General features: G+C 44.4%; 1 protein-coding gene across 2 annotated transcripts in view; it reads right to left on the reverse strand.

Annotated features, from left to right (window-relative positions):
* Window positions 1-14,450, reverse strand: part of nlgn3a (neuroligin 3a) — a 148,711-nt gene that overhangs the window by 11,270 nt on the left and 122,991 nt on the right. For both annotated transcript variants that reach the window (XM_037779984.1, XM_037779986.1), the window contains one exon: window positions 2,723-3,512. In XM_037779984.1, the coding sequence (XP_037635912.1) occupies window positions 2,723-3,512 (790 nt within the window). The remainder of the gene's footprint in view (window positions 1-2,722; window positions 3,513-14,450) is intronic.

Below are 14,450 nucleotides of genomic sequence, written 5' to 3' on the forward strand. Positions count from 1 at the left end.
CACGCCACGGGAATCGATACCACCGAGGGCAAGAGTTTGATATGTCTCCCTGATAAGTCTCTGTGTCTTTTGGGCCTCGGTGTAATAGAGCATAGATAGTATTTCCAGCCAAACACACACACACATGCACACCGAAGGATACAGAAAGGCAGGCAGCCATGCACACATACTCAACCCAAACAGGCAGCCAAGCACAAATAGCACAGCACACATTCTGGAGGAACATTTAATCTTCCTCAGATTCAATATGTCTCAGGTTTTCAGACTAGGACCCGGGAAGTCCAGGCAAAAAACACCTCTGAAAAAAATGTGTGTTGAAAAATGCCTTTTCTGTCCCGTACCATCCATTGTAGAGCTTCCTTTTTTCCCTGCAGCCTCTTTTCTGTATAGCACAGACGCCCTTTTAATAGGACCGAGATAGGATTTCTCTCTGTGTGACTTTCTATTTATAACACGTCTGTAATTGTGTGATCACTAGTTTTACTAATTTGCAAGAACTGTTGTTAAAGGTCATTTAAAAGACAAGCTAATAATGTGTGCGAATATGTTTCAGTGCTACTATTATTAGACTCAAGATTAAAAACAAACACCTGTCTGATCTAAATTAGGATTAGATATGGATAAATTGGTACCGACTGGTTCCTGATTGCTCAGATTCATAATACTGTAACGATCCTGCAGCTGTCAGTGCTGCTATCAGTATTTGAATGTCATTCATTCATTCGACATTTTCAGTTAGCCTACCGTTAAATTAACTTTTTCCTGCCATATAACCGTCTCCATCATGGTTGTGTTTACATTATGAGGACTGTATAGCAGACAGATAAAAAAAAGAGTGGGCTCAATGTTGTTGTGTGTAATGAGAGTAACCATAGACTGTATATATAGATGGACGACGCGTCTCCACTTTCTTGCACTGTACAAATGTGAAGCCAAAATATCCCGGATGTGAGATCTTGAGATTTCGACGTCATTTGGAGGCAGAGTCTGCGCAGTAGTGATTGGGTGGTGGAGCCGCAGTATTGAGGTCCCGCCCCTACATCCGCCCGAGCCAATCACGAGCCGAGCACGGTCACAGCTTGTTGGCATGAGCTACCTAGCTGCTACGTTAGCACCACGGTAGCTGTTTGGCTATAAAGACACAACAACTAACCATAATATATCTATAACTACATTTATGATCAAATTAGGGATGTCGATAATTAATTGTTTAACCGTTAACCGACATTAAGCATTTTAACTGATTAACGCTATCGGTTAAAACGGTTAAAATTGTTTTTAATAATTAACGCAAAAGCTGAGCGGCTCAGAGGAGCGGAGTTGTAGTTTCGTAGCATTTATTCACAGACAAATAAACTGTACACACACTACTACACCTACGTTCACAGCTATAACGCCACCAACAACCTCACACTCACCGCCAACACACACACGGTCTGTTGGAAACTTGCTAAAGTTACGCAGACTACGTGTGCAGCGGCGAGCCTCTGGCAATGCTAGAGCTGCTAACGTAGCACAAATACACATTGTTTGTTGGCCATTCGCTAAAGTTATGCCGGGCAGTCAAAGTATCGTTACGCCGGGCAGACACACAGCTGACAACCTGCTAAACTAAACTAAATGTGCGGTAGAGACTTTTGCTGGGAAAGTGGCTGCATGTCCGCGACCACTACGTACAGCATCGTAGCTGCTAAGTTAACGCTCCTGGACGGGTGAACTGGGGACTCCCGTCAACGAATATCTGTTGTGCTGCTGCAGCTGGTACGAGGCACAAATCTCGTCGGTTAACGGTTAATAATCGGTTAACGAGGGTTGGGTATTGGTTAAGAACATTTTTCAAAATGAGCATCCCTAGATCAAATTGACACATGTTCTATTACACAGACTCGTGACGGTTATGGAAAGTTAAAGTTACATCTCCTCTCTCGTACAATTCAGACTCTCCAGGAATCCCAGCTGTCAATCATGACGTCTCACCCTCTTTTTATAACATCATAACTAATTAAAACCAAACTTATCAGAAAAATTAACACTTGAACATACATCAATGTGATAAAAACTACCTAAAATGACAGACACCATCTTTGGGAAAAATGTATTTGACTTTTTAGTTTGGCTCATGTCCCATCCGCTAACATGGAGGGGGCGGGATTTATGACCTTTACTGCAGCCAGCCACCAGGGGGCGATCAAGCTGTTTTGGCTTCACTTTTGGGGAGCTGTCATATCGTCCATCTTTATATATATTTATATACAGTCTACGTGGGTAACATTGGCGACCCAATGGGATGAAATGCCGTATATATTCACGGCTGCTCCTCCACCATCACTGCAGCCAGTCTGCTACCCCTGGTTCAAGTTAGCAACTGGATTTAATGCAAAGAATAACGTTGACCTCAACTCAAGGTAACTCTCAATGTCAAGTGAAACAACTCCAAAATTATTAACTTTAGCTAGCATGAAAATCAAGCAACCCTCTGCTCTTAAATGTATGCCATGCATTTATAAATGCTTCTTTGTATCTGATGTTTTATTGTAGTAACTGACTACATGTGTGTATTTATTGAGTCACTGCTCTCAAAACATGTGGAGGAGATAATTTGTTATTTTTCCTGTACCAACAACGTGTGATGTAGACAACCAGAGTACTAATAAGTATTGATACCAATAAGCAGTATTGGTATCAATACCAGTTGGGATAACTGGTGGAAAACTTTACTCACCCAGTCTTGGCAAAGTTGGTCCAGTAGGTCATGACAACAGCGCTGAGCATGACATCATTCTTTGAGAAGTTACAGGGGAAAAGGTCAGTGGGACCGATCATAGGAATTCCAAAAACATAGGGCACCTCGTCCCCGTGGGCTGCGTCTGACCAGGCGGGCTTCATCAGGCTCTGGCAGTGGTGGTAAAAGGCGTAGAAGTAGGTGGGCGAGCCGTAGCGAGCGTGGAGATCAGCCGTCACCACTGACGGCTCCACCCACTGGTGGTCGGTGAACAGAGCCACCAGCGTCTTGCGCCTGGTCTCCGGATTGTCCCTGTCCGCCCAGTCCGTGTACATGAACTTAATGGTCTCCCTCAACGTGTCCTTGCCCTCCGGGTACCCGTACAGACTGTCCACGAAGTCCGACACAGAGAAGTCGAAGTCGTTCCCGGACACGCCGTCCTCCGAATCCACCACGTTCTCCACAAACCGCAGCCCCTCGCCCTGGTTGACCCCCAGCATGATGTCGTAGTTGAGGAACTCGCCCTGCTCCATCAGGATTTCGGGGTCGTCTGGGATAACGTCCCCGTCGATCACAGGTCCAAAGGCCACGTGGTACCTCGCTGGTTGGATGTCCTGCTCCACCAGCTCCCTGGAGCTCTTCTTCCTCAGACAGTCCACCATGTCTAATGTGTCCAGGACGTTACAGCCCACCTTCTCCGACAGGAGACGTGTATACTTGACCGGCTGGTAGTTCACCGCCCAGCTGGAGAGGGCCGACCCGCTCTGAATGATGGCTCTGTGGAACAGACCTGCACAAGGACACAGGAAGAAGAGACAGGATGACGTTTAGCGTGTCACTATTACGGAGGATAATTCACTTATGTGCTCTACTACATGATTGTTAAATTTGTTGCTGCCATGATCAAAAGGGGGCTGTCAGCTACGCAGTTGATAAGAATAACAAAGGCCAGACAGAACAAGTCCTTGTTGCCACACAGAACAATAATGGAATCATGGCTGTGATAATGAATGTGCAGATGGCCTGGTCTCCCAGACAGCTCGCAGACAGAGGAGGGAATCAGTACTCTGTCTGTCATCTTCTCTTCCTCCATCCATCTCTATATGCTCTCGATAATAATCCCTGTATGTTTGTCAGGGAGCAGATGCCGCCAATATGGCTCAATAGGTTTTGTTGCAAATAGCGGATGGACTATATACCGTACTAAAAAAATGATTCCCTTCCTTGTAAGAAATGCAGTAAAAGTCAGATTTAAGTGTTCTTGAATATATGAACCCTGCACACACGCCATCCCCCTTGTTAATGTACTTTTCAAGGTAGCTTGAATTGGATGAACCTCAAATGCTGCAATTATAGACACAGATGCTCCTTTTAGCAGTCATTACACACACACACACACACACACAGTTCCTCTGCATCAGTTATGCCTTACGCAAGTTAAAAGTCATTTTTTTACCTGAAAGATCACTAAATTCTACAGTTAGTGGGCGGATTGCTATAAATAAAACCAGACTCCTACTCCCTACATTTGCAGGAAGGAACGGAGCTGCACACATTCACCCTGGCAAAACAATGCAACACGGTGGCACACAGTCAAAGAAGCCGAACAGCACAGTTTCCTGCTTTTAATGTACAGGAATAGACACATGTTGCACTAAGAGTCAACAGATCATCTATTACGTGCATCTACATTGGGGGTTTGGTGTTTGTGTGTGGGTGGGTGGGCTTTAAAGGGGGCGGAAGGGGTTACAGAGATGAAGGCGAACAAATCTACAGTCTCATGGGGCGCTCTGACAAATTAAATTACATTTTAGTCGCAGTGCAGTATGAAGGAAATCTACAATGGCTTTTCACCACAAGGAACAGATCCCAAATAACAAACATCATTTCCTCAGAAATAATTGAATTGCGTCCCCTTTGAAAAATTCCTCCCTCCTCCTTACAGACGGCAGAGTGAAGGTGACATGACAACCTCTCCGTCTCGGGGAGGCCGCCCTCACGTCGTCGCCGATGCCTCGCGGTGTCTGTCTTGACAGCACCACTCATCCGTCCTCCTGATGAGGTTTTTTCGAAATCACGAGTGCTGTTTTACCAATCTCAGAGAAAATCAGAGCTCCAACCACTTCACCACGCTGCTTTATTGCTCATGGCGGTTTCACTGCCGGAGTCATGGAACACCACTGAACTCATGATATTGAAAGCCACAAACAGATGAAACGCTCCAGAAATGGCACAAAAAAAAAAAAAGTCATTAGACGACTCCACATTTAAGCCACAAAGACTAGCAGAGAAATGTACAGGCACGCAGACTCACAGTTTGTGATATTTCAGCGTCAAGTGTGGGTGGCTCTGTTGAAGTCTTTGTGTTTATGAGGTAAACAGCAGACTTAAGTGCCAGATATATCACTTTGGTAGTCTTAATCAGAGGCGGCGGGGGGCTTATTTCTTCTTGGCGAAGATGAAGCGTTTATTTACAGAGCTATTTACATTTATTTGTTTGCAAGTAGTAAGTAGAATTAATGTGTCTGGGTGAGTGAACTGTGAAATGTCTCCGTGGTGAGTGTGTTTACTAGTATAAGCCACAGTTTGTGTATTTGAACAATGAGTCTGGGTCTGAACGCGGCAGCTGCTGGCAGCAAGGATTTCACAACATGTCTTAATATAAGTTTTTTTGATTTAACCGCAGCGAGAGATCTGTTTTTCTGCTTCTGCATCGTTCTACGTGGATGAGCCCATCGTCGGCGCTCCGCGGCCTCGCCAAGACGCTGCCCTTGGAGCTGTCCTGTGGCTGCGCGTCTCTGCAGGACGGTGGCCCGCGCTGTGTCCCGGGGAGCGGAAGCAGATGTCGAGGGTTTCACCCACTTGAAAGCATTAGAGGGGCAGCCGCAAGATGAAAGATGGCCGCTCGGAGGCAGAGAGAGGGAGGGGGAGGCTGGGGCTTAATCCTGCTATCCCTCCTCCTCTCCTCCTCCTCTCCCCTCCCCATCGCTCTTTAGTGGTATTGCCTCTCTTCACATCTCAACTCAAGATTGCGCTGTGCAAACAGAGCTAGTCATGGTGCAGGGAGTCTGTCCTGAATCCCAATGCCGACAGACAGGCCACGGACACTTTCCAAATGTCTTTGATCAGAGAAGTTGCTGCAGGAAAACGTCTGCCAGCAGAGCAGCTCCTCGATTTTTGACAGACATACGTATATCAAATCCGTTTGCCGTAATTGAGGAGAGCGGCTTGAATGCAACCCGGCCCGTGCTCCGTGTCCGTCTGAACCCACAGATGGCCAAACGCTGGGGAAGGCTGCAGCCAGGTTGACAACACTAGATTTATCTCCCGCTTTTGGTTGATGAAAGGGAGGAAGAGTGACTGGAGCTTTACTATTGTTTGTCGAGAAACATATAAATCCAACGCACACGAGCTGTCACCGCACCGATAAATATGCATTAGAGCTGTGTGTGATGAGCCCCACTGTGGTAGGAAGCTCACTGGGGAAGGTCAGAGAGAGAGGAGAGAAGAGCACAAGCTCTATCACCCGCTGAGGGAATCCACTAATTATCCACACTGGGAGGTGGACGTGTGTGTGTCTGTGCGCGCGCGTGTATTTATGCTGACTTTGATTGATAAGATGCAGAGATGATGAATAGGCCGACAGACGACAGGCGTCATCATGATGAGGGTTAACCATTTGTGACAGTGTTTTGTCTCCACATCCTGGAGAAATTAAACAGAACGGGCACGACGCAACGCCATCAACATGTGTGTCGCATTCATATCTTGCATTGTTTTACTCTCTCTAAGAGCAACAGATAGCCACTATCATTATCTGCCTGTGTTTGACATGCGAGGACCCGACACCCAAACTGTGAGCAGATCCATCAAGCCACAGCGTCGCTGGCAGATTGAGGTCACGCTGAATTATGACTGGAGCTCCGAGGTAATCACTCATTGGGTCCCTGCTAAAATGCTATCGCGTCGCCTCTGCAGCCGCCTCGGCGCTGCGGTTTGCCGACCTCGACCGCGCTGCCCCCTCGCTAGACACCCGTTAAATGGGCACGCGGTTCAGGCCCCGGATTGGCTGAGTGGCTTGCGGAGATAATTCACCGCTGATAGGAAGAAAAAAAAAGCTTGACCTTGGGGGTATGACGACCACAGCATAGGTTAGAGAGCCGCACACAGGCTCAAACACACACAAGTTAAGGTTTTGACAACAGCAATATGGAAGAAATGCTGATATTGAAGAGCCACATTAACTGGAGAGACACAGTGACACGGCTGGATCACTGCTAATGTATTACGTGGCAACTACGGGCATGTGTGAGTGTTCAGTCCGTGTTAATGGACGAGGATGTTCTGTTGGTGATGATGCCAGTAAGCGCCATAAATGACTGTACTTTGTAATCTGGAACAGCTGGCAAAAATCACTGAAGCATCAGCGGGTGAGTTTTATCATTCTCTGGCCCCGGAGATGGATGCGACTGTAAAATGCATCCTGCAGAAAAAAACACCACAACCTCAACAATGTCATCCACGTTTAAAAAAAATCTTAAAGACGTCTATCAGATGACCTTGAAAGTTTGGATTGTCCACGTCTCATTTTTATAGGTCAGTGATTCATTTTCTTAACAGCATTTACACATGACTTTAAGAGCTAATAGGGGAGAGAATATGTAAAGCAGCAAAATCTTATCAGAATTCTTCATAGCCACATAAAAGACATCGCGAGAGAGGAATAACGTGGCCACAGGGACACGTCTTTCTTTTTCCCCCCCCACAACTCCTACTAGAACTTGTTTTTTTCCTTGCCTTTCAATCTTTCCTCTACTCTGCTTTTCTGTCTCTCTCCATCTCACTCTCCCCGTCTCCTTTTTCTGAGGGACCATGCTGAGTCCCTCCCTGCTGATTATTAGACATAAGCTCGCGTTCAGCGGAGCCTGAATCCTCTGAGCCATCTTACCTCCACCATCACTTCACTGTAAGCAAATCTCCACAGACCCGCGGACTGTGCGGAGCTCCCTGTGTTGCAAACATTTCCCTCCGTCTACAGTTAAACTAGGCTAGCACTCAGTTGGACACACTCGATAAATGTTGCTGTTGATGCATTTCGCTCACACTCTTCTTTTCTTTCTCTTTCTCAGTGCCGTCTTTTCCCACATTCTCTCTTTCATGAACCCACAGTGTTATTGTTTTTCTAAATGATGAAGATATATCAAGAGCTTTAATCCAACCTGAAATATTAAAAAACCAGCTGGGGGGATGAACATTTATACATTTTGCCTAATTACACATCCTTGGCCACTTGCAGTCTCATAACACAGGGTTAAAGCTGCTGTCTCCATGGCTACAGCCTACAGTACCACAGGCTGCATCCACTTAAACACAAGTGCCTCTGGTGTGATCATGCATTAGTCCATGGATAATTTCACATTGGTCTGGCAGCCCTGAAACAACACCTACATTGTCTTTCTGTTCCATTAAAAAAATTCCACCCAGCATCGAACCCGTCGACTTCAAAAACGAACGAACGAGCTGATGGAATCTGGAAAAAGGGCAACGCGCAGCTTTCTGAGTTCTAGTGTCTTTGAATACACTTCCTGGATTCCCTCGGGCTATCGGGGATATACTGTAAGTTAAAGCACAAAAGCATCCTGGCAGTGTGTGTGTGAGTGTTAATCCAAGCAAGGCTCTTCTTATTTGCCGTTACTTAAACATTACAAATAAAACATGTAGGGCTGTCAATCGATTAAAAGATTTAATCAAGATTAATCGCATGATCAAAATGTAACTTAAAAGGAGATTTTTCAAGTATTTAATACTCTTATCAACATGGGAGTGGGCAAATATGCTTGCTTTATGCAAATGTATGTATATATTTATTATTGGAAATCAATTAACAACACAAAATAATGACAAATATTGTCCAGAAACCCTCTCAGGTACTGAATTTAGCATAAAAAAAATATGCTAAAATCATAACATGGCAAACTGCAGCCCAACAGGCAACAACAGCTGTCAGTGTGTCAGTGTGCTGACTTGACTATGACTTGCCCTAAACTGCATGTGATTATCATAAAGTGGGCATGTGTGTAAAGGGGAGACTCGTGGGTACCCATAGAACCCATTTTCATTCACATATCTTGAGGTCATAGGTCAAGGGACCCCTTTGAAAATGGCCATGCCAGTTTTTCCTCACCAAAATTTAGCGTGACTTTGGAGCGTTATTTAACCTCCTTGGCGACAAGCTAGTATAACATGGTTGGTACTAATGGATTCATTAGGTTTTATAGTTTCAAGTTAAGATGGCAGTATCTTCACTCTAGCTTTAAAACTAAGCCCGTTACAACTTCCGAAATACTGATTGCGTTAATGCGTTAATGAAATTAGTGGTGATTTGTGACGCTAATATAACGTTAACTTTGACAGCCCTAGAAACATGACATAAAACGGCCCAAATAGGACTCGCTATTTACGATTCATTGCATGCCTGATTTGTTTCCTTGCTCTTTTATGGCCGCAACTATTCTTGTTACCTGGCTTCACATGTTTCCTCTAAACCAGATTTACTCTGGACTGATTTCATAACAGATGATCCAACAGGATGGCTGCCAAAGAAAATGCATCTTCCTCCCAGAAACTGACGGTTTTGTTTTGCACAGATCAGTACACAAAAGCGAACTGTTGCCTAATTCCTACAAAACTTAAGTCGGTCTCGCATCCCGGGAGGTGTTGTAGCAAGTGAAGAGCACTGGGCTTTGAAACAGGAGGACTGCCCTGCTCATGTTTCATCATGTCCATATAGAGACAGTGTCTGAGGGGCCGGTGTTTTCATCCATCAGTGTGAGACATGCTTCATGCCAGCCCTATATAATGTTGTTTGAAGCTGTTGGTCTTCTGCTCCAGCCTCTGTAGAGACTGCCTGCTTGCCTGCAGGCTGTGGCTTAGGCCAGATAAAGAGTTTGATCCACGGGGGTGGATGGAGGGAAGAGGGAGGGAATGGGAAACCAGATCAGAGGAGAGACAGAAGAGAGGGGGAAAAAAGACAAAAAAAGGATGGGATGGGAGACAGAGGAAAGATGAAGGTATGAGTGTAGGAGAGGATAGGAAATGGGAAATAGCAGGAGAGGAGAGGAGAGGAGAGGAGAGGAGAGGAGAGGAGAGGAGAGGAGGATAAAAATGACCCCATTGACAGGCTGTACCTAGGTTCCAGGATCGATGTGCATCTGAGCCCGGCGAGTGTGATATCTCCTACTAATCACGACGTGACATCCACTGGTCAATACCACACACTCCAGGCCCCATCATCGCGCGCATGCCGGCCTCCCCCCTGTCTGCACGCACAGCACAACGGGGCCACTGCTCCTCCTTGAACTCATCAATCTGGCTGCTAATCACAGGCATGCACACCACCACACATGAGAGTTGGAACAGTATATTTGTAGATTAATTATCTGCTTATATATATATATATCGCAAATCAATTTTTTCTATCTGTTTAAAAGGGAGATTTGTAAAGGGAGATTTGTCAAGCATTTAATACTCTTCTCAACATGGTAGTGGGCAAATATGCTTGCTTTATGCAAATGTATGTATATATTTATTATTGGAAATCAATTAACAACACAAATCAATGACAAATATTGTCCAGAAACCCTCACAGGTACTGCATTTAGCATAAAGAAATGTGCTCAAATCATAACATGGCAAACTGCAGCCCAACAGGCAACAACAGCTGTCAGTGTGTCAGTGTGCTGACTTGACTATGACTTGCCCCAAACTGCATGTGATTATCATAAAGTGGGCATGTCTGTAAAGTAGGAGACTCGTGGGTACCCATAGAACCCATTTTCATTCACATGTCTTGAGATCAGAGGTCAAGGGTCCCCTTTGAAAATGGTCATGACAGTTTTTCTTCGCCAAAATTTAGCGCACGTTTGGAACGTTATCTAGTTATTTAGTTATTTAGCAATAAGTTAGTATGACGTGGTTGGTACCAATGGATTTTTTGTTTCATATGTTGTTCTTCACTCTAGCTTTAAAACTGAGCCCGCTACAACCTCCGAAAAATCGATTGTGTTAATGCTTTAAAAAAATGAATGGCGTTAAAATGAATTTGCGTTAACGCGTTATTATCGCGTTAACCTTGACATTAACTTGGACATTTCAGATTAGTGCATGCTATCGTTTGTTGGTAAAGCAGATTCAGTTGGAATTTCAAATACTTCTCTGTGATTGTCTAAACTTTTTGGTGCTTCTTCTGTTTTGTATGACAGACAAACGACAAATTGGATCTGGCACTCTTAGTAGGATAATGCTGCTATTTATTTGAAAATCCTATGTGATCCAGTTATGGCGCCCGCAGACAGAAGCCCAAGTACAAATAGGCATAAACACACTCACTCACTACTGGAAAAAATAACGTTTTATCACACTTAAATGAACATTAGGGCGGCTTCTAAGTATTTTGCTGGAGTTACCGGTAGAGTGTGTTTGATGGACAATCACAGGCTGCAGGTAGGCACTCTATAATACAATTCATGCAAAATCTATGAATAGAGACATTGTTATCAAGGAAAGATTATTGTCCAAGAAAACTTTCAACAAAGGAAGGAGGAGATCACTCAACAAAATACCACATTTACTATTCCTTCAGCTGTATTTTTGGGACATTATCTGTGCATTCTCATGACGGCACATGCATGCACATATAGCTACAAACTGCATCGATTTCTGTCCTCCTCTTCTCCCCTCGCAGCCTCCCTGCCAAACCGAGAGAAACAGAGAGGCTGCACGGTGAATTTTTTCCATTTGCACTCATGCATGTGTCACTAATGCTGCAGCCTCTGAAAAGCAGAGAATGCTATCTCCGTGTCCTTCTACTGCTAGCTCTCTTTGTGCTGTGGTATTTCGAAGCGGTATTCACCCGAGCTCACTCCACACTGCTGCAGTGCCTACTAGATTGGCCTGATAGCTGTGTACGCAACAACAACAACAACAACGCGCGCTGTCAGCGAGCCCTGACTAGGCGTCGATGTGGAAATGGGAAGAATAATGAGTTATTACAGGGTTATCTGTGTGCATCTCCATGTCATGACTGTGTAAGCGGCTCTGCTAATCTCATTAGATGGGACAAGTTGTTAAAGATGTTTTCTGATTTCCCCTCTCTTCTCCTACTGCGTCCGCAAATAGATTTCAGATCAGTGTGCTGAGAGGAAATGATAAGTGCCTTTGGCTCCCAGAGAAACCGGTTCTCATAAGAGAGCTGTGGCTGCTGTGTAGCGTGCACAGTGCAAACATCTGACTCCTGTTGTTTCTAAATATAAGCACCATGTTTTACACCCCATCTGCATCGTACAGCAGCCCCAAAGCCTGGTTCATTTTTATATATGCAGCAAGCAGTGACAGCAAAAGACAAAGAGTGCACTCGCTTGAAGGGAGCAAAGCTCCATAAGTACAAATCAGATGTAAAATATGTCTAGCATGGGGAAGGGTCAAAGATATAAGTCACACACAAATATGACAATTCAGCCATGAAATGTGGAAGGGAAGCTTCTATTCTTGGCAACATCTTGCCTGTGACAGCCAGATGGGATGGCTGAAACTCATTTTTTGGGCCAAAGCAAAGCCACGGAGAGGGCGCAGTTGCATTTGTGACAGACAAATTATCGCAAGGGGGCGTACACCCCCCTGGGGGGAATCAGAGGGATTCAGAGCAAAGATGGAAAGAAAGAGTGACAGAGAGAGAGAGAGAGAGAGAGAGAGAGCGAGAGGGAGAGAGGGAGAGAGAGAGACCCTGGTCTAAGTGCCTAAGTCTTGCAGAAACAAATTAGCTGTGAGCTGTAGGGGTACGGGAGGTGAAACTGAGATGGATACAGGCATCGCAGCCAAAAGCGGGAGGTGGGTGGAAGCTTACTGCTTACCCAGGCCCTTTTCACAGTCTTCCAATACAGAAGATCACTAGCTTACAAGCCTTTTGAGTCTGGTTCAGAAAAGGATATATCTGATTGTAGCTTACATACAAAGGCAAACCCTTAAAGCTTCAGTAGGCAGTATAGTTTTTGGCATCATTGGGCAGAAATTCCATAATAACCTTTCAGCATATTGTAATTCAAGTGTTCTGTGAGATAACTAGACTTCTGCACCTCCTCATTGCTGTTTTCAGGCTTTAACAAATCTAGCCCGTGATGGGAGACTTTTCACATTTCAGAGAGAGAGGGAGCGTTCCTATTGGCTGTGCTCTGGCTGGTGGGCGGTGCTTGGTATTTCCTCAACTGATCTCACCATGGCAGCCGGGTCACAAACTTTCTCATTTTACAGCTAAACAGTACACTACAAGATGTTTCTGAAAACATTTGAAGCGAGAAATAGGCATTACAGTAACAGAGCGTGTTGTGAAAACAGCACAGGACATTGTTGGCACTTCGCTGCCATCACTTGACCACCTTCACAACACTCGCTGTATGAGAAGGGCCAAAATCATCATCAAGGACATCACTCATCCCGGACGCAACCTGTTTAAGCTCTTCCCATCAGGCAGGCGCTTCAGATCAATCCGCACACGCACAAGCAGACTTAAAAACAGCTTTTTCCCCCAACTGCCATAAACCTCCTGAACTCTGACATCTCCTCTGTCGGAGATGAACACGTGTAATAAAACCTGTCGGAATGTGCAATACTAATCACGTATGAATCTACTCCAGCTCGGCTATGATTGGTTATTTTCCTCCGGTCTGTGAAATCTTGCACATGCCATTAGGAGCACCAGAGGACACAGAAGCACTAAATTATTTTTTTCAGATTACCTGTCTCATGTACTACTGTCAGAATATAGTGACCGTTTTATATAACTAACTTTTTAAAATCATATTTTTGCTCCATTTCTACCCACTGCTGCTTTAACAATGTTCATGCACACTGTGGGAGACAAACCTTCAGCTGGGCCAGATGTCTTCAGGTTCCCTACCACACTACTCTTAAAATAATAATTCAGACAAATCAAGTAGAGTTAAATGTAATAATGATTTACAGTAAAATCAAAACAGTACAAGTAAATCAAGCTGGTGCATGACCCCATAGTAAAAAGACACATACATTTATACATTCAATGTACATTTAGTACCTCTCCATTCTGTGGGGCTTGCTGGGGAGAACATAAGACAATGATTGATATATTTGACTTCAGGACATCTCTGACTGAAAATCAAACATTTAAATATATTAATTTAGATATTTTTAAAATCTTTTTTCCCATGGTCTAGTGTTAAAAAAGTTAACAAAAATCGCAATAAAATGCAATATCGAATCGCAATACTTAAAAATAGCAATACATATGGAATCGACACCTAAATATTGTGATAGTATTGAATCAGGAGATAGGTGTATTGTCCCAGCCCTAATATAGATATTATAGAATATAAGCAGTGAAAACAAAATTACTACTTAATACATGGATTGATCATTGGTTATGCATTATCACAGAAAATATATCCCACAAGATGCAGAGAGCATAAAAATGTTCTTTGCTGCACATGTGCATCGTCTAAATATCAACTGTTTCTACATGGAAGTCCAATCCTACTGCAGCTACAGGCAACTATACTATATGCATACTATACAATCCACCCACATAAATGCTACAGCCTGCAGGCACCTGCACAGACACACACACACACACGCTCATATAATTCAGGAAACTCATTAGGCGCCACACACAGAGCACCTAGTAGGCAGCAACCTTTTT

Source organism: Sebastes umbrosus, chromosome 9 (assembly GCF_015220745.1).
Source record: "Sebastes umbrosus isolate fSebUmb1 chromosome 9, fSebUmb1.pri, whole genome shotgun sequence".
Taxonomy (NCBI): domain Eukaryota; kingdom Metazoa; phylum Chordata; class Actinopteri; order Perciformes; family Sebastidae; genus Sebastes; species Sebastes umbrosus.